This window comes from Schistocerca nitens, chromosome 7 (assembly GCF_023898315.1).
Source record: "Schistocerca nitens isolate TAMUIC-IGC-003100 chromosome 7, iqSchNite1.1, whole genome shotgun sequence".
NCBI classification, from domain to species: domain Eukaryota; kingdom Metazoa; phylum Arthropoda; class Insecta; order Orthoptera; family Acrididae; genus Schistocerca; species Schistocerca nitens.
Window position 1 is genome coordinate 611,381,107 of NC_064620.1, and position 25,317 is coordinate 611,406,423.

The 25,317-nt window shown below is 41.1% G+C and overlaps 1 protein-coding gene across 1 annotated transcript in view; it reads right to left on the bottom strand.

Annotated features, from left to right (window-relative positions):
• LOC126195171 (cGMP-dependent 3',5'-cyclic phosphodiesterase-like) overlaps positions 1–25,317 on the bottom strand; it is a 333,488-nt gene that overhangs the window by 49,797 nt on the left and 258,374 nt on the right. Inside the window, exon 13 of the mRNA XM_049933683.1 lies at positions 15,046–15,191. Within this exon, the coding sequence (XP_049789640.1) occupies positions 15,046–15,191 (146 nt within the window). The remainder of the gene's footprint in view (positions 1–15,045; positions 15,192–25,317) is intronic.

Genomic DNA, 25,317 nt, shown 5'->3' on the forward strand with positions numbered 1-25,317 from the left:
TGAAATACACTGTTGCAACTGACCGTTATGTTGCTTGCCACATTCACAACTGATACTGTGGACTCCAGGTGTCCACAGTCCTACTTCGTCTGTCACTGAGCCAAGTATGTTTTACAGTTTTAGTCGATGAGTGGAAAATGGTTTTAATGTTGTTGTTCTCCAATATCCTGACAATCTTGGCTGTGGGCAGCCCAGCATATAGAAGGAACACCAGACACTTTACATCTTCTTTCTTCTTCTTGCTTGGTTGAAGAGTGCATTTTATCTTTGTCTCTGAGTAGCCATTCTTGCAAAAGGTTTCCCTCATGCTGCAACCTGGTGGGTGGACTCTCCCTGTCACACATGGCTTGTGCCATAGCACAAAGGTGGTGAGCACACAGTTGCGTTGCGCTGGATGGTGGCAGCTATTGGTGTTTACGAACAGCTCCCTGCATGTCTGTTTTCTATAGACAGAATATCCCAGCATGACATCAAGTTTTTTTCCTTATCAGAATATCAAGGAAAGGCAGACATCCACTTTCTTCTACTTACATGGTGAATTTTATGTTCCCTTGTATGCTGTTAAGTTAGTCAAGAAATTCCTGCAGGTTTTCTTCATCATGCGGCCACACCATGAATGTGTCATCCACATATCAGTAGTGCTATGATGTGAAAGAGGTGAAAGCAGTGGATGGAACAGACAGGCAGAAGCAGGACAAGATACCAGGACCGTCCAACACTTCACTAGTCCCCTCATCAACATCCATGACACCATGAGACCCCCCCCTTACGGAGGTACATGACTGGCTCAGCCATTGCAGATGAGTCATAGGAGCCTGAAGTCCAGTGCCTATAAAGATACAAACTGGAACAAACTTGACACTTCACTTGAAGATGACGAACTGGAAACTTCTTGAAACGTTGCCACAGAATGGCGTCTTGACTTGGCTGATAATCTGAGATGACTTCATCACCAAAATTTGCCGAGAAAGCCTGCATTCCTTATGGCCTGAAAGCATTAAGCTACTCTTCATAATGGGTGCAGCACCATACATGGTGAAAACTGCCAGTTCACTATACAGTAAAACTTCGCATGTGACTAGTTTAGCTCACATCTTACACATAGTAGCAAAAGTGATTCACAGCAAATTCAGTGATGCTGGAAAACTGGTTGGGCATATCAGAAAGGTATTTTTGAAAGGCCCTTCACACTGCAGAATTACAGTTATTAGTTGCAGACATTCCTTAACTCCATCTCCCACTTTGACAAGATGGGAGTTCTGTTCTGGATGCTTGCAGTTGTTACTCCCAGAACTTCAATGTTGTGAAAATCATCATTGATTCATCCAGTGATTCATATACACTGTTACAGTAGTCAAGAAATTGCTGCAGGTTATCTTCATCACGCAGCCACATGTGCTGGAAGGAGGTCATTTTAACTAGGCTGCATATTGGGTACTGCCATTTTAGCCATCTTCATTTGATAAGTGGCACTACACCACCACTTCATACACATTGCGTCCAAGTTTTAACTGTCTGCCACTTCCTGATGGAATGCCCATTTTTTTAATCGTTTATGTTCCTGCTTGGATTTCCCATCTGAGTTATTGGCTGTTTTAGCAAATGACGCACGGGCTGTCGACTGCGTTTTACTTTTTACCCGCCAAAGTAATATGGCGAAAGCCATTTAATTTTTAATTTTGGACCTCCATTTCTGTACGGTGTCTTTTTTAACCCTTTCTGCAAGTGCCCATATTTAGCTGTCTTCTCTTATTTCAACTGGGGCTGACGTATAGTTGTTTAACTCTTCTCTCGTATTTCATGTTTGATAGTTTTGACTTGGGTGCATAACTGTTTTTTGCGCCCTAAAGCAAAACAAAATCAAAAAAACACCATGAATATTCATCCATGTGTCAGTAAAATGTCTTTAGTTTCAGATGCATGGTTTTGAGAGCCAGTTTCTTGAAGCTTCTTCAATTGGACTAGCTCAAGAATTAATATACTCAAATTTCAAGGAAGCTTTTGTACATAAATTTTGGATTTATTCCTTCTGATGTAAGTGGTTTAGAGCAAACAGAAGTGCCACTAGTGAAGCATATACAAGGTGTACAACTTTGCTTCTGCCGTTTGCCAATGGGTGGTGACAATAGTAAGTAGTGGTCGAAAGAAATAGATCGCAGACGTCAGGCAGTTAGCTTGGATCTTGGTCAACATAAACTCATTCAAACATTAATCAATTTTTGTCTGCATCACAAGGTTTTTTCTTGATTGAAAATGTCTGTTTACAAGCCTAATTCTCTTCATTTGCAGGAGGTATTACTGTTTTGTTTCAATATGAAGAAAACAACAGCTGAGTCTCAATTGCATGCTCTCAAGTACCTATGGTAAGGACGCTATTAGTGAAAGAATGTGTCGTGAGTGATTTCAACACTTCAAGAATGGCGATTTTAATGTCGTAGACTGGCATAGTTGTGGAAGAGAGAATGTTTTCAAAGATGCAGAATTGGAGACATTGCTGAGTGAAGACTTGCGTCAAGCTCAAGAAGAATTGGCACGATTAGTGGGAGTGACACAGCAAGCCATTTCAAAATGTCTCCAGGCTGTGAGCATGATTCAGAAAGAAGGAACTTGGGTCCCGTGTCCGCTGAAACCAAGAGACATAGAACAGCGTTTGTGGTTTTGTGAACAGTTGCTTCAGAGGGAAAAATGGAAGGGATTTCTGCATCGCATTGTGACCAGGGACGAAAAATGGTTTCATCACGACAACCCTAAAAGCAAAAAATCATGGGGATATCCCGGCCATGCTTCCACATCAACGGCCAAACTGAATAATCACAGCTCCAAGATAATGCTTTGCATTTGGTGGGACCAGCTCGGCATCGTGTACTATGAGGTGTTAAAACCAAGTGAAACAATCACAGGTGCTCGTTATTGAACACAATTAATGTGTTTGAGCAGAGCATTAAAAGACAAATGGCCGCAGTACAGTGAGAGGCACGATAAAGTGATTTTGCAGCACAACAGCACCCGACCCCATGTTGCAAAAGAGGTCAAAATGTACTTGGAAATGTTAAAATGGGAAATCCTAGCCGAGACATAGCTCCCTCTGACTATCACCTGTTTAGATCAATGGCGCATGGCCCGGCTGACCAACACTACCAATATCTCATGAAGAAGTCACAAATTGGATCGATTTGTGGATCGCTTCAAAAGATGATTTTTCGATACGGGATTCATACACTGCCCGAAAGATGGAAGAAAGTAGTGGCCAGTGATGGAAAACACTTCGAATGATACATGTGTAACCAATTTGTTTCATTAAAGCCACAAATGAAGCAAGTGAAAAAGAGGTGAATACATTAGAAACTGTTTGTGGTAAAGTGGAAACACAAGTGTTAAATAAAATGGGGAAGGTGCTAGGAAAAAAAATGAAGGATATCACACATTGTGTTTCATTTCAGTGATTTTTTCGGGGGAAAAGTTCTCACTTAATTATTTAGATTCAAACGATATCTTCCATTTTCAATATGCTTGTCTTGTATCAGCTGAAGTAGTTTTCGAAGTATACTGTACACTGCAATTGGAGCTCATAAACTGAGTTAAAAATGAGAATGTACAAAAATTACACCATCAAATAACTACATTCTAACAATATTAATAGAAATCATACTTCAACATTACATTCTATAGTTTACCTTGCATTAACTGGGTTTCAAATTTATTTCACAACACAAATTATACCTCATTTTAATTTTGTTAGGTCATATCTGTTTATGTTGTTGAAAATAATTTTATAAATTTTTGGTCATAACAGCATTTTTGTGCATATTATGCTGATTTAGGGTCATAAAAATCTTAGCCCTAATCATAACAAATCACAAATATCTTGGAAACTATACAGTATTACAGAATTTAGCTACTTATGCAAATAATTCTGTTCTTAGCTTTATAAGAAATAAACTTGTTTTACTCAAAGGCTGTGACGTACTACTAGCAGTATCTTGTGCCTATTATTTAATGCGAAACTCGTCAGAAATAGAGGGTTGAACATATAAATATGTTTTCTATGTCCCCTTTAGCCGCTAATGTTAAGGATCAATCATATATGATGTCACATAAATTGTTGACTATGGAAGATATGATGATGTTTACTCATGACTTTTTTCATTATACACTGTATCCCATTTTAAGTACTACACTCTTGTTCTTGAACACAGACCAATGTTCAGTGAATTCATTTTCTGACAGAGTATACAGCAAATAACTCCACAAGTTGCTTTACACTGGACAATAATTACGAAGTCTGAATACTTAGAGATTTTTCCTTGTTCCAGTGTGGAGATGATGCCATTCACTGGGAAAAGAACTCACAGTAAATAAAAACATAAGCCATTTTTCCATATGAGTGCTGAGGTGGTAATAAAACATACCGTATTTACTCGAATCTAAGCCGCGTTTTTTTCCGGTTTTTGTAATCCTAAAAACCGCCTGCGGCTTAGAATAGAGTGCAAAGTAAGCGGAAGTTCTGAAAATGTTGGTAGGTGCCGCCACAACTAACTTCTGCCGTCGAATTATGTAGCGCTACACAGGCATGCTTTGCAGGCACAAAAGATAAATACTGGCGATAAAACCTCTGCGTCAGTAAATTAAAAAAAAAAGAAAAGAAAGAAAGGCGGAAGAGGAGCTTTTTTTTCTTCGCCTCGAGTTTCGACCACTGCATTTTCATACATTATCTCACGAAGTAAATACAAATTCTGTATTGTTCATCTTCGAATGTAGCAGCATTTCAACGTACTTCGAAAATCCGACTGGCAAGACTATTTGGGATGTTTGTCAACATGGCCAACTCTACGTTCTGAATTCTTTCCTACCTGTGACAAGAGATCAGTGCTAATAAGAACTTTTATAAATTGTGAATCACATGCAGTATTCTCTTCACCATAAGAATAATACAAATATAAACATTTTGCAATGCATTCTTTCGTGTCTGCTGCTATCTCATTTAAATCCTGTCTGCCTAATAAATTGCGAAACTAGAGTGAGACAACAGCAAACATGACATATCATGTCATGTTTATATTCGTATTATTCTTATGCCTAATAGTGATACAGTCAGAAATGAAGCACGGCAAGTGACTAGATTTTTAAATCTAAGATGACTAATTTCTGTGCAGAATGTAATGTACTACAGAGGTGTCTGCAAAGATTTTCAAACGGAGAAAAATTTTCGCTAAACTCTCGTTCAGAACATCTTCTATCATATGCAGTCTATTATTTGGTTCTTGTTGATCATTATCAAAGAAAGCAGCAGTGTAAGTAACAAGAAATAGCAGTCTCTTGCCATTGTTTTGCTAATGAGACAATTCCTCTCTTTTTTTTTCTTGTAAGCGGTGTTAGTGCCCACAAAAGCAAGCCATGCCGCGAGCGGCGACAGGTCGTAAACACTCATTATCAGAATGCGACAAAAAATGCATGACACAGTACAGTAATGCATTTTCAGCTTAGGGTGACGTAAACGCCTATAACAAAGAGAACGGCACTTATCAGATCAAAGAAAAATAAGCAATCAATTCAAACCAGACGAAGCACGTGAAAAAGGAATGGTACCCGTATAAATATGGATGGAGCACGTGACGCATAGTAATGGCTACATGGTAAAGCTTAACTGCTAAGCTTAAGACTCGAACCAGACTACTATAGCTGTATCGTCCTTCATTCGACCTAAACTGTGTCTCATATTACAGTGGACCAACTTTGTTTTGATTTGGAGGTGCGGCCTAAAACTTTTCTCTCCCCTTGAATTTTGGGTCTCAAATGTCAGGTGCGGCTTAGATTCGGGAAATTTTTTTTTTCCTTGATTTCGAGTCTCATTTTTCAGGTGCGGCTTAGATTCGAGTGCGGCTTAGATTCGAGTAAATATGGTAGTCGTTTCTGGTATGGAAACAAAACACACATTTTCACATTCTGCAGTGGTCACACTTTAGATCTCATTCAAATATCACCAGTCGTTTGGAAGTATTTCAATAAGGCATGGCAAGAAAACCAATAAATTATATTGTGGCTTATCGTCTAAAAAGCTGCTAGGCAACAACACAGGGTTCAGGGTTCAATTTTAGGTCCTCTGCTGTACCTTATTCATGTGAATGACCTCACCTCTTAACGTTCAGCAAGCGGAACTAGTATTTTTCGCTGATGTCACAAGTGTTATAATAAATCCCATTCCAGAAAAAGCAGCTGAAGATATTATTAAGGATGTCTTTCAAAGAATTATTAAGTGGTTCTCAGAAAATGGACTCTCCCTTAATTTTGAAAAAACTCACTATATCCAGTTCTGTACACCGAATAGAGTCATACCGACAATGGATGTAGCATATGTACAGGGCTCAGTAAACAGGGTAGATTGCTCCAAATTTTTGGGTGTTCACTTTGATGACAGCTTGAACTGGAAGAAGTAGGTTACTGAGCTTCTCAAACAATAAGTTCAGCTTCTTTCGCTCTTTGTATAATCGCTAGTCTTGGTAATAAACAGATCAGCCTCCTAACATATTTTGCATATTTCCACTCAATAATGTCCTTATGGAATAGTTTTCTGGAGTAACTCACCACTTAGACATAAAGTATTGATTGCACAAAAGAGAGCAGTGAGAATAATTAGTGGTGTTCAGCCAAGGCTGTCATGTAGGCACCTTTTCAAGGAGTTAAGTGTTTTAACTGCACCATCAGAGTACATACATTCACTAATGAAATTCGTTACAACTAATCCATCTCAATTTGCGAAGAACAGTGATGTTCATACATACAACACTAGAGGGAAAAATGACCTATCCTATCCGCTATTGAAGCTGTCAGTTGCTCAAAAAGGGCTACATTATTCAGCAACAAAAATCTTTGATCATTTTTGCCAAACAACATAGTGTCTGGCAAGTAGCAGATCAAGTTTTACATCTAGCTTAAAATCATTTCTTTTGGACAACTCCTTCTACTTCATGGATGAGTTTCTGTTTCAGCAATGGGGGAAAAAATTGTACCTCTACATGTAGTTGCATATGTAGAACAAAAAATTTCAGTAATATTAATATTAGCACTATTCATGTATATATCTTGTAATCTGACTTGTTCCACATCATATCGATAAAATAATCGGGAAAATGATCTATGGAACATGACATAACTAAACAAAAACTAAAACAGCTTTAATACAATTTAGTAAACAACTGAAACTAATGATCTTAATCTGCACATTGCACATCTTTACATTGTAATTTGATCATTGTCTCCCATTTTCCTCACTTACATAGCATTCAGTTTAAAAAGATTTATCTTCATACTGCTTCATGCTCTTGCGTGTGACATACAGGGTGGTCCATCTGAAGTTTCAGATGAGATTATCTCGAAAACTATGCATCGGGTAAAAATAGTGGTTAAGACAAGTTCATAAGCTGAAAGGGGGACATCAACTGATACTACACGAGAACCCCAGCCCCCGTCCCCTCGGGTGGGGCAGGGGGCAACTTTTAAATCTGAAATGGAAAACCCCATTTTTTATTGTAGATTTGGGTTCTCCATAAAAAAGTAATCAAATTTTGTCTGAAACATTTTTTTCTAAACCACTGACAGATGGCACTGAAATCAAGAAAAATTAAAATTGGTGAAGAACTCAGATTTATTTAGAATGGTTTGAAAAGGACACATCAAATCAATAAAATATGTGCATCAATTCTTTCATTATGTCAAATTAAACTATTTTTGTACAAAATTACCGTATCCCACTTTTAGCGTTACCCAGGAACGACGACATAGATGTAGTAGAATGATGTTCCCATGGAGTGCTTCATTAATGCGAGTCCCCTTGCCTCTCACAATTTGGAGTGCTTAATTAATTAAATTAGCCATGAAGAGATTGTTCAAAATTCTCCCCATTTGCTTCAATGCATATAGTCAATCGTCTGCGAAAGTTGTCCACAGTTTTGAGCAGCACATCTACATCTACATCTACATCTACATCCATACTCTGCAAGCCACCTGACGGTGTGTGGCGGAGGGTACCCTGAGTAGCTCTATCAGTTCTCCCTTCTATTCCAGTCTTGTATTGTTCATGGAAAGAAGGATTGTCGGTATGCTTCTGTGTGGGCTCTAATCTCTCTGATTTTATCCTCATGGTCTCTTCGCAAGATATACGTAGGAGGGAGCAATATTCTGCTTGACTCTTCGGTGAAGGTATGTTCTCAAAACTTTAACAAAAGCCCGTACCGAGCTACTGAGCGTCTCTCCTGCAGAGTCTTCCACTGGAGTTTATCTATCATCTCCGTAACGCTTTCGTGAATACTAAATGATCCTGTAACAAAGCGCACTGCTCTCCGTTGGACCCTCTCTATCTCTTCTATCAACCCTATCTGGTACGGATCTCACACTGCTGAGCAGTATTCAAGCAGTGGGTGAACAAGCGTACTGTAACCTACTTCCTTTGTTTTTGGATTGCATTTCCTTAAGATTCTTCCAATGAATCTCAGTCTGGCATCTGCTTTACCGACGATCAACTTTATATGATCATTCCATTTTAAATCACTCCTAATGCGTACTCCCAGATAATTTATGGAATTAACTGCTTCCAGTTGCTGACCTGCTATTTTGTAGCTAAATGATAAAGGATCTATATTTCTATGTATTCGTAGCACATTACACTTGTCTACATTGAGATTCAATTGCCATTCCCTGCACCATGCGTCAATTCGCTGCAGATCCTTCTGCATTTCAGTACAATTTTCCATTGTTATAACCTCTCGATACACCACAGCATCCTCTGCAAAAAGCCTCAGTGAACTTCCGATGTCATCCACAAGGTCATTTATGTATACTGTTAATAGCAACGGTCCTATGACACACCCCTGCGGCACACCTGAAATCACTCTTACTTTGGAAGACTTCTCTCCATTGAGAATGACATGCTGCGTTCTGTTATCTAGGAACTCTTCAATCCAATCACACAATTGGTCTGATAGTCCATATGCTCTTACTTTGTTCATTAAACGACTGTGGGGAACTGTATCGAACGCCTTGCGGAAGTCAAGAAACACGGCATCTACCTGTGAACCCGTGTCTATGGCCCTCTGAGTCTCGTGGACAAATAGCGCGAGCTGGGTTTCACACGACTGTCTTTTTCGAAACCCATGCTGATTCCTACAGAGAAGATTTCTAGTCTCCAGAAAAGTCATTGTACTCGAACATAATACGTGTTCCCAAATTCTACAACTGATCGACGTTAGAGATATAGGTCTATAGTTCTGCACATCAGTTCGACGTCCCTTCTTGAAAACGGGGATGACCTGTGCCCTTTTCCAATCCTTTGGAACGCTATGCTCTTCTAGAGGCCTACGGTACACCGCTGCAAGAAGGGGGCAAGTTCCTTCGTGTACTCTGTGTAAAATTGAACTGGTATCCCATCAGGTCCAGCGGCCTTTCCTCTTTTGAGCGATTTTAATCGTTTCTCTATCCCTCTGTCATCTATTTCGATATCTACCATTTTGTCATCTCCTCTTTTGAGCGATTTTAATCGTTTCTCTATCCCTCTGTCATCTATTTCGATATCTACCATTTTGTCATCTGTGCGACAATCTAGAGAAGTAACTACAGTGCAGTCTTCCTCTGTGAAACAGCTTTGGAAAAAGACATTTATTATTTCGGCCTTTAGCCCGTCATCCTCTGTTTCAGTACCATTTTGGTCACAGAGTGTCTGGACATTTGTTTTGATCCACCTACTGCTTTGACATAAGACCATAATTTCTTAGGATTTTCTGCCAAGTCAGTACATAGAACTTTACTTTCGAATTCATTGAATGCCTCTTGCACAGCCCTCCTCACACTACATTTCGCTTCGCGTAATATTTGTTTGTCTGCAAGGCTTTGGCTATGTTTATGTTTGCTGTGAAGTTCCCTTTGCTTCCGCAGCTGTTTTCTAACTTGGTTGTTGTACCACGGTGGCTCTTTTCCATCTCTTACGATCTTGCTAGGCACATACTCACCTAACGCATATTGTACAATGGTTTTGAACTTTGTCCACTGATCCTCAACACTATCTGTACTTGGGACAAAACTTTTGTGTTGAGCTGTCAGGTACTCTGAAATCTGCTTTTTGTCACTTTTGCTAAACAGAAAAATCTTCCTACCTTTTTTAATATTTCTATTTACGGCTGAAATCATCGATGCAGTAACCGCTTTATGATCACTGATTCCCTGTTCTGCGTTAACTGTTTCAAATAGCTCGGGGCTGTTTGTCACCAGAAAGTCTAATATGTTATTGCCACGAGTCGGTTCTCTGTTTAACTGCTCAAGGTAGTTTTCAGATAAAGCACTTAAAAAAATTTCACTAGATTCTTTGTCCCTGCCACCCGTTATGAACGTTTGAGTCTCCCAGTCTATGTCCGGCAAATTAAAATCTCCACCCAGAACTATAACATGGTGGGGAAATCTATTCAAAATATTTTCCAAATTATCCTTCAGGTGTTCAGCCACAACAGCTGCTGAGCCAGGGGGCCTATAGAGACATCCAATTACCATGTCTGAACCTGCTTTAACCGTGACCCTCACCCAAATTATTTCACATTTCGGATCTCCATCAATTTCCTTCGATACTATTGCATTTCTTATCGCTATAAACACGCCTCCCCCTTCACTGTCCAGCCTGTCTCTGCGGTATACATTCCAATCTGAGTTTAGGATTTCATTACTGTTTACGTCTGGTTTCAGCCAACTTTCTGTCCCTAGTACTATATGGGCGTTGTGACCGTTTATTAATGAGAGCAGTTCTGGGACCTTTCTATAGACGCTCCTGCAGTTTACTATTAGCACATTAATATTGTTATTCCCTGTTGCATTTTGCCGACTCCTATATTGCCGCGTCTCAGGAGGCGTCTTGTCGGGCCTAGGGAGGGAATTCTCTAACCTAAAAAACCCTCATGTGCACTCCACACGTACTCCGCTACCCTTGTAGCCTTTTCCGGAGTGTAGTGCACGCCTGACCTATTCAGGGGGACCCTACATTTCTCCACCCGATAGCGGAGGTCGAGAAATTTGCACCCCAGATCTCCGCAGAATCATCTGAGCCTCTGGTTTAAGCCTTCCACTCGGCTCCAAACCAGAGGACCGCGATCAGTTCTGGGAACGATACTACAAATAGTTAGTTCTGATTCCACCCCGCGAGCGAGGCTTTATGCCTCCACCAATTCCGCCAACCGCCTGTACGAACTGAGGATGACCTCTGAACCCAGATAGCAGGAGTCACTGGTGCCGACATGAACAACAATTTGCAGTCGGGTGCACCCAGTGCTCTCTATCGCCACCAGCAGGGCCTCCTCCACATCTTGGATGAGACCCCCCGGCAAGCAGACAGAGTGAACACTGGCCTTCTTCCCCGACCTTTCCGCTATTTCCCTAAGGGGCTCCATCACCCGCCTAAAGTTGGAGCTCCCAATAACTAATAAACCCCTCCCCCCGTGTGCCTGCTCGGACCTTGCTGAAGGAGCGGCCACATGTCCATTCACAGGCAGAGCGGGCGATGCCACACGGCCAGCCTCCCCATTTACCCTCCGCCTCGTGCACCACGAACGCCGCTGAACCCGCCACTCCCCTTGGGGAGAGGGTGGCCCAACCGCGGCCGGTACCCGCGAAGATGTCTCGTCAGCAGGGACAGTGGGTGAAGCATGTAACACCTGTGGTTACATGCCGTGGTATGGCTGCACACGCTCTTCAAATGCGTTGCTCCATATCGTTTCGGGTTGAGGGCTGTCTTTTATAAACAATATTTTTTTAAATAACCCCAACAAGAAATAATCAGGAGATGTTAGGTCTGGTGAATGTGGAGCCACTGAATTGGTTCACTGCGTCCTATCCACTGACCAGGGTACTGTATATTTAAAACGTTCCGCACATTTTTAGCATAATGGGGAGCTGCTCCGTCCTGTTGGAACCACATTCGTTGCCTAGTTTCTAAATCAACATCTTCCATTAGCTTCAACAAATCACTGTGGAGAAGTTGTAAATAAGATTCCCCAGTAACATTTCAGTATAAAAAAAACGGTCCTATCAAGAAACCATTTAAAATTCCACACCAGACTGTTAACGACCATTTGTATTGATTGTCAACAGGTCTGTGCCAGTGTGGATTGACAGGGGACCAATAATGACAATCATGACGATTTAATTCGCCATTGTTTTTGAATGTGGCTTCATCGGTGAACATAACGTATCTAAAAAAAAAATCATTGTCACCTCGTATCATTTCCAAATACACGCGTATTTGCATATCTTTCATCGTTAATGCCTGTGTAAGTGTGATATGATACGCATGATATTTATGTGACTTCAAAATCCTCAAACCAGTTGATTTTGGTATTCCAGTTTATCTCTGAATCATAGGACTACTAATTTCGGGATCCAGTTGAACATACGTGAGAACGGTAAGGGCACGAGCATCAGTTTCATTGTATTTGCGATGACGAGGCAGATAGTGCACGTATCCATTTTGAGTTCATTGAGTGCAATTTTGAATAATGCTTTCGCTTGGATGTCGTCTGTTTAGGAAATGATCCGCATATAATTGCACAGCCACAGCGTAATTGTTATGGCATTCACCTAAAATTAACATCATATCAACAATCTCTGTAGGAGGATAGTGAGCCATGTTTTGCTAAAGAATAATTTCCTTTCGTTAGTTGATGTTTACGGTTCACAATCTGAAAGTGAAGTGACGTCTGTTCGCACTACACCGACCTTTATACTGAGCAACAATTAGCAGTTTGGCTACAGTAGCGCCACAGTCGGGTGAGTAATGCAATTGTCAAGAGTTCCCTAACGGGATTTTAATACCATTCTGCCCCCCTCCATCAAAAACTGTGGCAGGTAGGATACATTTAGTAAAAAAATAGTTTAATTTGGCGTAATGAAAGAATTGGTGCACATTTTGTATCGATTTGATGTGTCCTCCTCAGATCATTCTAAATAAATCAGAGTTCTTCATCAATTTTAATTTTTCTCGATTTCAGCGCCATCTGTCAATGGTTTAAAAAAAATGTTTCAGACAAAACTTCATTACTTTTTTATGGAGAATCCGAATCTGCAATAAAAAATGGGGGTTTCCATTTAAGATTTAAAAGTGTGAGATTACACAAAGGAACTATGGACTTCATGTTACATAGCATTACAGATGTTGTATCGGTGTTTATTATTATCTTAAACGAATCTATCCTACATTATTAGTTACTTGTCACACATTGTGTAAGCCTTGGGAATGTATAATATGTCAACAAGCCAAAGATGAACAAAGCATTTGTCATTTATATTGGTGTCAGATGCATTTTCTCTGGCCAAGTGTTCTACAATGCCATGTGGATACAAAATTATTTTCTTGTTGGAAACTATTTGCCTTATTCTTTCAGTTTGCATTTAGGTTTGGTATCAGTAACTGTGCCAAAACACTTTGTGTTGGTATGGGTCCATGGTATGTTTGAACTTATGAATTTCATATGATTTACATGCAACCTTAAACTGAATACAGACATTAACTGATCCAACCTCTAGGATTGTTGCAACAGAGCAGTGTCAATGCTCACTTGGTAGCTGCAGTGTCGAATGCAAGCAGTCGTGTTAAGACAAAGGCATTTTTTAGAACACTATAATTTTTATATTGTTGACTCCAAGGATATTGTCTTATAAACTTTTTTGCAAAGGTAAAGCTTGAAAGTATTTATAATAATCGCAACCTGTTCGGTATAATCTGATTATACTAATATGAGTCGACTGAAGACTAATATGTGATCAAAACTGTTTTTGATAAGTAAAGTAAAAAATACAGCAGTTTTTGAAGAAATACAAAGACTTTTTAAATACAATGAAGCTGTGGAACGCTCCTCATGCAAAATACTTTTTACGTTCATCAAATCTGTAGATTTAGTGAAAGCTTTTGACAGTGTTAACAGGAAGACAGTTTAGAAGGTATCAGGGATAAAATAGAAAGAGCAAAAAGTTATCTACAATTTAAATAAAAACCAGACTGCAGTTATAAGAGGCAAAGGACATGGAAGGGAAACAGCAGTTAAAAAGGGAGTGAGACAGGGCTGTAGCCTCTCCCTGATGTTATTTAATCTGTGTACTGAGTGAGCTGTAACGAAAAGTGAGGAGATATTAGAAAGGGTTAAAATTGAGGGAGAAGAAATAAAAACTTCATGGTCTGGCAAGGACACTGTTATTTTGTAAGAGACAAAAGGACTTGGAATGTCACTTGAACAAAATGGATAACGTATTGAAAAGAGGTCATAAGTTGATCTACAACAAATATAAGACAAGGGAAATGGAATGCAGTCATTTTTATTCTGGTGACTGTGATAGAATAAGATCAGGAAATGGAACATTACAAGCATTCAAATGGTTTTGCTATTTGGGTGCCAAGATAACCTACAAAGTGGAGAGAGGGTATAAAATGCAGAGCAGCAACAGCAGGAACAGTGTTCCTTAAAAGGAAAAAAATGCTAACATTGAATATAAATTCAAATATTAAAAATATAAATTTATGTATGGAAGTGAAACGTACGTGAAAAACAGTCAGAGAAGAAAAGAAGAAAAATCTTTGACATGTGGTTCTACAGTGGAATGCTGAAGATTAGATGGGTACTTCAAATAACTTCAATAACAGGCCCTTCTATCTCTAAAAGGTAGTCCTTTGTGTGGATCCTAAGTGGTTGGAGTCAGTTATCGAAAAGGTGTTTCGTTGATGGATGGGCAACAGTATCAGAAATTATGATGGTGTTTCTAGTATCACCAACATATCTGCTAATAATTTATTTTCCTCTACTGCAGCTTTAAAGTGAAACAACATATTTCTACCAACAGCAAATGCAGTTATGTGACATCTACGAAACAGCCAGATAATTGAACTGGCAGTGAGGGATGACAGGTGTTTGCATTTCACTCAACTGAACATCCCATGAATGCTGGATAAAATATATTTGTCTCCAAATGAAAGTAAATAGATGCAAAATATATAATTTAAAAGTATTATGTTATAAAAGAACTTACTCAAAAACGGGAATAACAATATCTTCCAGAAACTGAATTTGTAATTCTGGAATCCTTGCATTTTCCCTGTCCATCATTTCCAATGGCTTGTTTCCCATTGATTTCTCTAAATCACCTTGTGAAAAAAATTCTTCATATATAAGCTCCTAAAACAAATTAAAAAAAAAAATCATGTTGCTGATTCAGCAATTGAACATTATTTGTACATTTTTACATGTATTATTTCTGTGCAATTAAATAAAGAGAGGAAAAATCTAATTGCCTTGCTAAATTGCATCAGACTGACAAATATACACAGATGTTAGCACGTTCATTAGCATCTGTAACTTGGAGATCCATCATCGAACAAGAGAGAGAAGACAGGAATGGAGGAAATGGGCTGTCTTTCATTGGTTGCAACTGTTGTCAGATTGCTATTTTCTAATGGTAGTGCCCCAATGCAGTAGTACTAACAGAAAGGGCAAATAAGATAAGGCAAATAACCCTGATCTCTCCAATGCATACTAAGGAACAGAACTGTTTCATAAATGGGTCAAGACATTAGGACAGAAAATAACACTCTAAGTACACAAGGGTATAAACGTAAAATCATTTGCTCAACAGAAAGCAAGTACTATTCAACATAATTCAGGACCAATTATCTATGAATTAAATTTCAATCTGCAATTTTCATTCACTTAAACAATTAGTCACTTAAATTTGCTAACATTACATATACAAATAAACCACCGTAACTTGTACGTACTGAGCTTGATTTTAATTTTCAGTGGGAAAGCAGAGAAGTAAAAAGACTGTCAGTGTGTTGGTGGAATAGAGGGCTGTGTAGTGCTGGAATGGGAACAGGGATGGGGATATATGGGTACAGGACAAGTACTAACAAAGGTTGAGGCGAGGAGGGTTACAGGAACATAGGATATATTACAGGGAGAGTTCCCAACTGGGCAATTCCTTCCCATCAAAATGAGCTTTTCTAAATTGGACTGGTGGGAACTCTCCCTACAATATTTCTAACGTTCCCATATCTCTCCTGGTCTCAACCTTTGTTAGTCATTGTCCTCTACCCCCCCCCCCCCCCCCAATACCTTTCCCTCTTCCCATTCCAGCATTACATGGCCCTCTATCCCACTAATGCACCCACAGTCTTTTTACATCTGTCCTTTTCTGCTGCCCCACACCGTCCCCCTGCCCTCCGTCTAACCTCCCAACTACCTACCTATCCTACACTCTCCCCACCTCATCCCAAGCAGCACTTTACTGTCCCCCACCTCTACCCCACTATCCCTCCTCCTCACCTCCCCAGCCTCCTGCTTGCCACCACCACCCAGTTTGCTTCTCCCATCACGCACTGCTGCTCACAGTCTGGCCTTGGCAGCCAGAGACTGTAGTCACATGTGTGAGAGTTGTGTTTGCATGAGTACGGGTGTATGTTATCTGTTCTGATGAAGGCCTTTTTGGCTAAAAGCTTTGTTTGACAGTCTTTCTGTAGTGCATATCTGTGACTCAACATCTCTGCTATATTGTACCAACTATCCTTTTCATATTATTGTCATTATTCCATTCTGGATTTTCCATTGTCTGATTTTAACAATTTTATTTCTCAGGATACAAAAAAATTAAGCAATGTCAGCTTAATGTGCACATTGTAAAATGTGCACATTGTAAAATAATTCAGTGAAGTTGAAGTATCTTAATCCACCTGATGACAATGGGATGTTGATAAAATTGGTAATAATGTTAAAAATAAGAGGTACTGAACAAGCATACAAAAAAGTTTTTTGTATCTATCAGGCAGAGCCCTTAACAAGCAGTCCATTTTACAGAAGAGAAATTTTTGACGATGCTATTGTGACAGAGAATTTTAATTTTTACATACAAAACTACAAGTTGACACTAGACCCAGCACATCTGTACACATATATACCTCTTCTGGCAGCAGCAAGAACTATCATGCAAATATGGAGAACATGTTACTGTGGACTGGGAAGTCTAGGCCTGGCAAAACAGCACTCTGCAAGTGCTCTGGCTGTGCTCCTGCCTAGTGCTCTGATTGAAGCGACGAGTGGGGTCGAGGAGAGAGGCGGAAGAGGAAAAGGCTGCAGCTGGACATCACCAGATCGAGGCAGCCAACTTTTTACATTTTGCTAACAATACCATTAATTTGATTAGGAATAAAATGACATCTACACACTTATCAAAAAAGTGGAGAAGCCACATTACTCAGTGCCAAACTAAACCAATTCTGTTTTACTTTTCATACAGTTTCAATGCCGTGCAAAGTGCTTAGTATGCCATCGCGCTATGATGAGCTGGAAAACTGGAAAAAACAGTCAGTTGAACACTATTACACCATCAGTCACAAGTAAAATATGATGCACTTGTTTTCTGACAAGCGAGGAGGCATGCTGGCTGAACTTAAGGTGGTTATCAGGGAAAATATTGAGTTACAGGTAAATAGGGCAGTGATGAAATCTTTTATGGTGGGTATCACCAATTATTTTAATTCATTGTCTTTTAATGCAATGGAACAATAATTCAGTAATGGATACGGCAAACAAGATTGATGTTATCAAACAAGAATTGCTCTAGTGGAAAAATCAGCTTCAAGTTCATGGCATGGGATATTTATTGAAACTCATGGCAGTCATCTGTGGTCAGGCATGACTGCTTACCTTTCAATAATTGAAACATTTCATCATGAGTTCTCAAAGTGTTTGCACGTCTTTGCACACCAAACACCAATTTCAATTTATTGTTAGACCATTCTCACTTTTGGCTGCTGATATGCCAGAACATTACCTCCAAGTTGAGCCGATAGACATACAGCATGGCACCTAGATCAATGACCTGTTCGTCTAATCCAGGAATTCACACAAGACTCTTATAAAATATTACCCCAAACACCATATCCTCGGATGCACAGACAAGCTGTTAAAGTTATTTTAATGTTTGGTTCAACATACATGTGCAAACGGTATTTTTTTACAAAACTGACAAAGGCCCATCGGATTTAATAATGTTTAATCTGTGTAACTCCAAGTAACTACATCGCAAACCATGGTTCCAGATATATTACATACTCTGTAACCAAAATGTTTTAGTGATTCGAGAATTGCTGTGTAAATTCTAGAACCACTCAGCCTTCTACCGTCTCGAATACACGATATTCTAGATATGAGTGTGAGATGGTAGAACCCTACCTACTGTGCGGCACATGTCTGTGTGCGCAGGTTGCGGGAAAAAGGTAGAAGCAACGGTCAAACAGCACCGACAAGTACCCATCAGAGAATACACAGGTATGTTAGTGAGTGTGCAAGGATGAACTATAGAACCTATATTCAGCTCTGTGCTTATTGTGTCAATGAATATTGTTATGTGGAGCAAGAACAAGACTTCATTACTTTAGCACGAATTGGTACAAGATACTGTTGAGTGAACTTTATTTGTGTAGTTATCATATTTAAAGTTAGTTTTAAGTGCTTACGAGAGCTAAAGCATACAAGAGTATGGAAAATATACAACAGGTTGGAAACACTCAAGAACCGGCTATGGCCATGAAAGTTAGATAAGAAGTGCCTGACTGGGCTGAGATGATAAATTTAATTAAACCTCAGTCTGCAATTAAATGCTCGGAGTGAGACTCTAAGGAAAGAGATAGGCTTGGTAAATTCTCAATTAAACCCTCAGAGGGAAACTAAATATTCACACAACTAATTTAGGTTTGTTAAACGTCAAAGTCAACTCCCATAGCAAGGAACTTAGTAATCTATGCGAATGCATGGGTGCTTTGAAGACTGAATTTGACGCCATAAGTAATAAAGTAGAGAATTTAAAAGTAGATTTAAAGAATGAGTTGACAAATTCTTTGATCACTCATAAAAATCATGTTTACTGACCTTAGTCAGAAACAGAATGATACCTTTCAAGATTTGTCGAGAAGGTTAGAACTTAACATTGAGAACAAATGTAATAATGTAGAATCAAAACTTATTGAAAAGTTAGAATATTTTGAAAATGTGTACAATATTAAATAAAATGATGTAAGACAGGGAATGTATACTTTGAAAGAGAGTGTAGATAAGCAGAATGAGGTAATACCAGTCATTCAAAGGTGTCAATACACGGGTAGATAGTGTAGAAAGAAGTTTCGAAGAGAAAATAGCTAACTCTGATATTATAAATGTAATTAGTTTGGAGGAACAATTCAGGGAAATTATAGATCGAAAAGTTACCGAGAGAATAACATCCGGCAATGTATTGCCCATTCCTTTTTCTGAACTTAATGCTACCAGGAAGGGTATGGACGACTTGTGGAAAGAGATAAAGCTTATCCAAGATAAAGTAGAAAAAAATGAGTATCTTCACCTAACATTGTATTACCTAGTGAAGATGTGACTGATTTAAATGGGGAGCTAATTCAGGGTTATCTAGACAATTCCCTTAGTTCAAGCCGGATGGAGAGGTACATCCGACACATTTCTTAAAAAGATTTAACCAAGCTTTGCCAAAAAATTTGGAAGATTCCAAGAAGATCGAATTTGTGGAGGGGTACCTGTTAGGGAAAGCCTCAGAATGTGGTACAGTACATATTGAGAATTTTTCCTCTTGGGAAGACTTTCAAAAGAAATTTAAAGAAAATTACTGGTCTGCCAGTGCTCAGAAAAAAGCTAATATCAGATCCATGGGCCCCAGACGGAGTGATCTACCCCCAGGGACGTTAACATTCTGAGTTAACGGGAAGTGATGACCGTCAGATCCTGAGTTTTTTTCGGTGTTTCTTCCAAAATAGTTTTCCTGCACCGAATTCCTTTAAAATCTAAAACTATCTCACTGCTTGGAAATATATCTAAAAACAAAGATGATGTGACTTAGCAAACGAAAGTGCTGGCAGATCGATAGACACACACAAACAAACACAAACATACACACAAAATTCAAGCTTTCGCAACGAACGGTTGCTTCATCAGGAAAGAGGGAAGAAGAGGGAAAGACGAAAGGATGTGGGTTTTAAGGGAGAGGGTAAGGAGTCATTCCAATCCTGGGAGCGGAAAGACTTACCTTAGGGGGAAAAAGGGACAGGTATACACTCGCGCACACACACACACATATCCATCCGCACATACACAGACACAAGCAGACATTTGTAAAGGCAAAGAGTTTGGGCAGAGATGTCGGTCGAGGCGGAAGTACAGAGGCAAAGATGTCGTTGAAAGACAGGTGAGGTATGAGCGGCGGCAAACTGAAATTAGCGGAGATTGAGGCCTGGCGGATAACGAGAAGAGAGGATATACTGAAAGGCAAGTTCCCATCTCCGGAGTTCTGACAGGTTGGTGTTAGTGGGAATTATCCAGATAACCCGGACGGTGTAACACTGTGCCAAGATGTGCTGGCCGTGCACCAAGGCATGTTTAGCCACAGGGTGATCCTCATTACCAACAAACACTGTCTACCTGTGTCCATTCATGCGAATGGACAGTTTGTTGCTGGTCATTCCCACATAGAAAGCTTCACAGTGTAGGCAGGTCAGTTGGTAAATCACGTGGGTGCTTTCACACGTGGCTCTGCCTTTGATCGTGTACACCTTCCGGGTTACAGGACTGGAGTAGGTGGTGGTGGGAGGGTGCATGGGACAGGTTTTACACAAGGGGCGGTTACAAGGGTAGGAGCCAGAGGGTAGGGAAGGTGGTTTGGGGATTTCATAGGGATGAACTAAGAGGTCACGAAGGTTAGGTGGACGGCGGAAAGACACTCTTGGTGGAGTGGGGAGGATTTCATGAAGGATGGATCTCATTTCAGGGCAGGATCTGAGGAAGTCGTATCCCTGCTGGAGAGCCACATTCAGAGTCTGATCCACTCTCGGAAAAATATCCTGTCACAAGTGGGGCACTTTTGGGGTTCTTCTGTGGGAGGTTCTGGGTTTGAGGAGATGAGGTAGTGGCTCTGGTTATTTGCTTCTCTACCAGGTCGGGAGGGTAGTTGCGGGATGTGAAAGCTGTTTTCAGGTTGTTGGTGTAATGTTTCAGGGATTCCGGAATGGAGCAGATTCGTTTGCCACGAAGACCTAGGCTGTAGGGAAGGGACCGTTTCATGTAGAATGGGTGGCAGCTGTCATAATGCAGGTACTGTTGCTTGTTGGTGGGTTTGATGTGGATGGACGTGTGAAGCTGGCCATTGGACAGGTGGAGGTCAACGTCAAGGAAAGTAGCATGGGATTTGGAGTAGGACCAGGTGAATCTGATGGAACCAAAGGAGTTGAGGTTGGAGAGGAAATTCTGAAGTTCTACTTCACTGGGAGTCCAGATCATGAAAATGTCATCAATAAATCTGTACCAAACTTTGGGTTGGCAGGCCTGGGTAACCAAGAAGGCTTCCTCTAAGTGACCCATGAATAGGTTGGCGTACGAGGGGGCCATCCTGGTACCCATGACTGTTCCCTTTGATTGTTGGTATGTCTGGCCTTCGAAAGTGAAGTAGTTGTGGGTCAGGATTAAGCTGGCTAAGGTAATGAGGAAAGAGGTTTTAGGTAGGGTGGCAGGTGATCGGCGTGAAAGGAAGTGCTCCATCGCAGCGAGGCCCTGGACGTGCGGAATATTTGTGTACAAGGAAGAGGCATCAATGGTTACAAGGATGGTTTCCGGGGGTAACAGACTGGGTAAGCTTGAATTTTGTGTGTATGTTTGTGTTTGTTTGTGTGTCTATCGACCTGCCAGCACTTTCATTTGGTAAGTCACATCATCTTTGTTTTTAGATATATTTTTCCCACGTGGAATGTTTCCCTCTATTATATTCATATCATTAATTTTAACCCAACAATTACGTTTGTTACTGTCACTGTTGCATGTCGAAATCTTTCCCGTCATCTTATTTTCTCTTTCTGTTTTTGCAAGTAGTTTCACTTTGTATTCACCTTCTCCTCTTTACCGAATCTACCATACAATTTTATCCCGCTTATATATACTCAATAATACGTAACCCACTTCCAAACCATAACCAAAAATTTTTTTCCGCTTTCAACACTACCGCTGCTATAAAATCCACCGTTTCCAGTTCACCTACAGTTCCTTTCAGCTATTAAACAGCCATTTCGGCTAATTCTAATAACTTTCGCTTTTTTTCCATTTCTGTTTTTCCCACATCACTGATCTTTTTTAGCCGCTTCCCACAGGTTTTAACGTCATCATTTGTTCGTCAGACAATTGTTAGCCTCATTTTCACAATCTGCCACCACAAAACCACGCCTTTTAATACATTTACACGCAGTTTTTTCGAAATTTTCCCGAATTGCTCCACCCTTTAACGTGTTTTGGCGGCAACACAACCACATAACCTTTGTGCACATCGTTGTCTACCAACCGAAGTTCACCACAGGATCAACATAGCCCAGCTACAACCAACACTTTTTCGCCTTTTTTCACACCAGATCTCCAGTTGCTTTCCAGTTCACCTTCTCTCTCCCCATATATTTTTATTTTTATTTTCATTTTCATTTCAGCCTCATGTTACACTTTCCACCTTCTAATACCATGTCACCCTCACAGCATCCCCACAACGACCAAGTTTTATTTACATTCCCTCTGCAAACATGCCTTCGCCCTAGCCAGATAACACTCCCATATTTTATTTTCTCAGGCTTGTCTGACATTTGGCATTACCCCCCAAGGCCTCACACTTAAAGTTCCCATCTCTGGCTGTAACCCTTCTTTCCATCAGTCCCTATACCAGTTCCAAACTGAACAATCCATTGCCCTCACCCACCTAATCCTTCACCTACACATCAACTCAGCCAATGAACACACCCGTCAGCTCCTATCCTTAATAAAAGTCCTCAATCTTTCCTCTCCCACATCCACACCGGCTGTTCAGGGCATCCTCCTACAGGCCAACCGCAAATTAGAACAGCATGCCACCCTCCACCTCAAAAAACTATCCAATCTCCTGGTTTCCCACCTCCGGAAAGGCAACTCACTCACCCTTCACAACCTTTCCAGCAAACCTCAACCTCATCTCATTGCACACAGACCCAGTCTCTCCCATCTACTCAATCTCCCACTTCCAGCTCCACTCCCCCCAAAACCTCAAAATTCCAATCAACACAATCTGGAACCACAACACCCTAATTCAGTAGTTAAACTTTCCTCCAAACCTCTCTCCCAATCCGAAACCTCTGTCCTATCCAAAGGCCTCACCTTCAGCCCCACTCCCAGATTCAACCAAACAGCCGTTGTCAAAGATTTACTGTCCTACACCCGCACTCTCTGCTGGAAATATCACTCTGCCACGAAGAAAAATGATCCTAATCCTACTCCTAATGATCCAATTCCCCAAGACACTATCCAAATTGAACCCTGCCTGGAACAGTTCCGTCCTCCGTCACAGCGGGACCCACCTCCTCTTTCTCAAAATCACCCTCTCCAAACTTTCCAGGAATTTCTGACTTCCAGACTTGCCTCTCAAACCTTCTTAAAAAACCTTAAACCTACTCCCAACATCACCACTGCTGAAGCCCAGGCTATCCGTGATCTGAAGGCTGACCGATCCATCGTCATTCTTCCGGCGGACAAGGGTTCCACGACCGTGGTACTTGATCATCGGGAGTATGTGGCTGAGGGACTGCGTCAGCTTTCAGACAACACTACATACAAAGTTTGCCAAGGTAATCCCATTCCTGATGTCCAGGTGGAGCTTCAAGGAATCCTCAGAACCTTAGGCTCCCTACAAAACCTTTCACCCGACTCCATCAACCTCCTGACCCCACCCACACCCCACACCCCTACCTTCTGCCTTCTTCCTAAAATTCACAAACCCAATCATCCCAGCCGTCCCATTGTAGCTGGTTACCAAGCCCCCACAGAAAGTATCTCTGCCTACGTAGATCAACACCTTCAACCCATTACATGCAGTCTCCCATCCTTCATCAAAGACACCAACCACTTTTCGAACGCCTGGAATCCTTACCCAGTCTGTTACCCCCGGAAACCCTCCTTGTAACCATTGATGCCACTTCCTTATACACAAATATTCCGCATGTCCAGGGCCTCGCTGCGATGGATCACTTCCTTTCATGCCGATCACCTGTCACCCTACCTAAAACCTCTTTCCTCATTACCTTAGCCAGCTTAATCCTGACCCACAACTACTTCACTTTCGAAGGCCAGACATACCAACAATCAAAGGGAACGGCCATGGGTACCAGGATGGCCCCATCGTACGCCAACCTATTCATGGGTCGCTTAGAGGAAGCCTTCTTGGTTACCCAGGCCTGCCAACCCAAAGTTTGGTACAGATTTATTGATGACATTTTCATGATCTGCACTCACAGTGAAGTAGAACTCCAGAATTTCCTCTCCAACCTCAACTCCTTTGGTTCCATCAGATTCATCTGGTCCTACTCCAAATCCCATGCCACTTTCCTTGACGTTGACCTCCACCTGTCCAATGGCCAGCTTCACACGTCCGTCCACATCAAACCCACCAACAATCAACAGTACCTCCATTATGACAGCTGCCACCCATTCCACATCAAACGGTCCCTTCCCTACAGCCTAGGTCTTCGTGGCAAACGAATCTGCTCCATTCCGGAATCCCTGAAACATTACACCAACAACCTGAAAACAGCTTTCGCATCCCGCAACTACCCTCCCGACCTGGTAGAGAAGCAAATAACCAGAGCCACTTCCTCATCTCCTCAAACCCAGTACCTCCCACAGAAGAACCCCAAAAGTGCCCCACTTGTGACAGGATATTTTCCGAGAGTGGATCAGACTCTGAATGTGGCTCTCCAGCAGGAATACGACTTCCTCAAATCCTGCCCTGAAATGAGATCCATCCTTCATGAAATCCTCCCCACTCTACCAAGAGTGTCTTTCCGCCGTCCATCTAACCTTCGTAACCTCTTAGTTCATCCCTATGAAATCCCCAAACCACCTTCCCTACCCTCTGGCTCCTACCCTTGTAACCGCCCCTGGTGTAAAACCTGTCCCATGCACCCTCCCACCACCACCTGCTCCAGTCCTGTAACCCGGAAGGTGTACACGATCAAAGGCAGAGCCACGTGTGAAAGCACCCACGTGATTTACCAACTGACCTGCCTACACTGTGAAGCTTTCTATGTGGGAATGACCAGCAACAAACTGTCCATTCGCATGAATGGACACGGGCAGACAGTGTTTGTTGGTAATGAGGATCACCCTGTGGCTAAACATGCCTTGGTGCACGGCCAGCACATCTTGGCACAGTGTTACACCATCTGGGTTATCTGGATAATTCCCACTAACA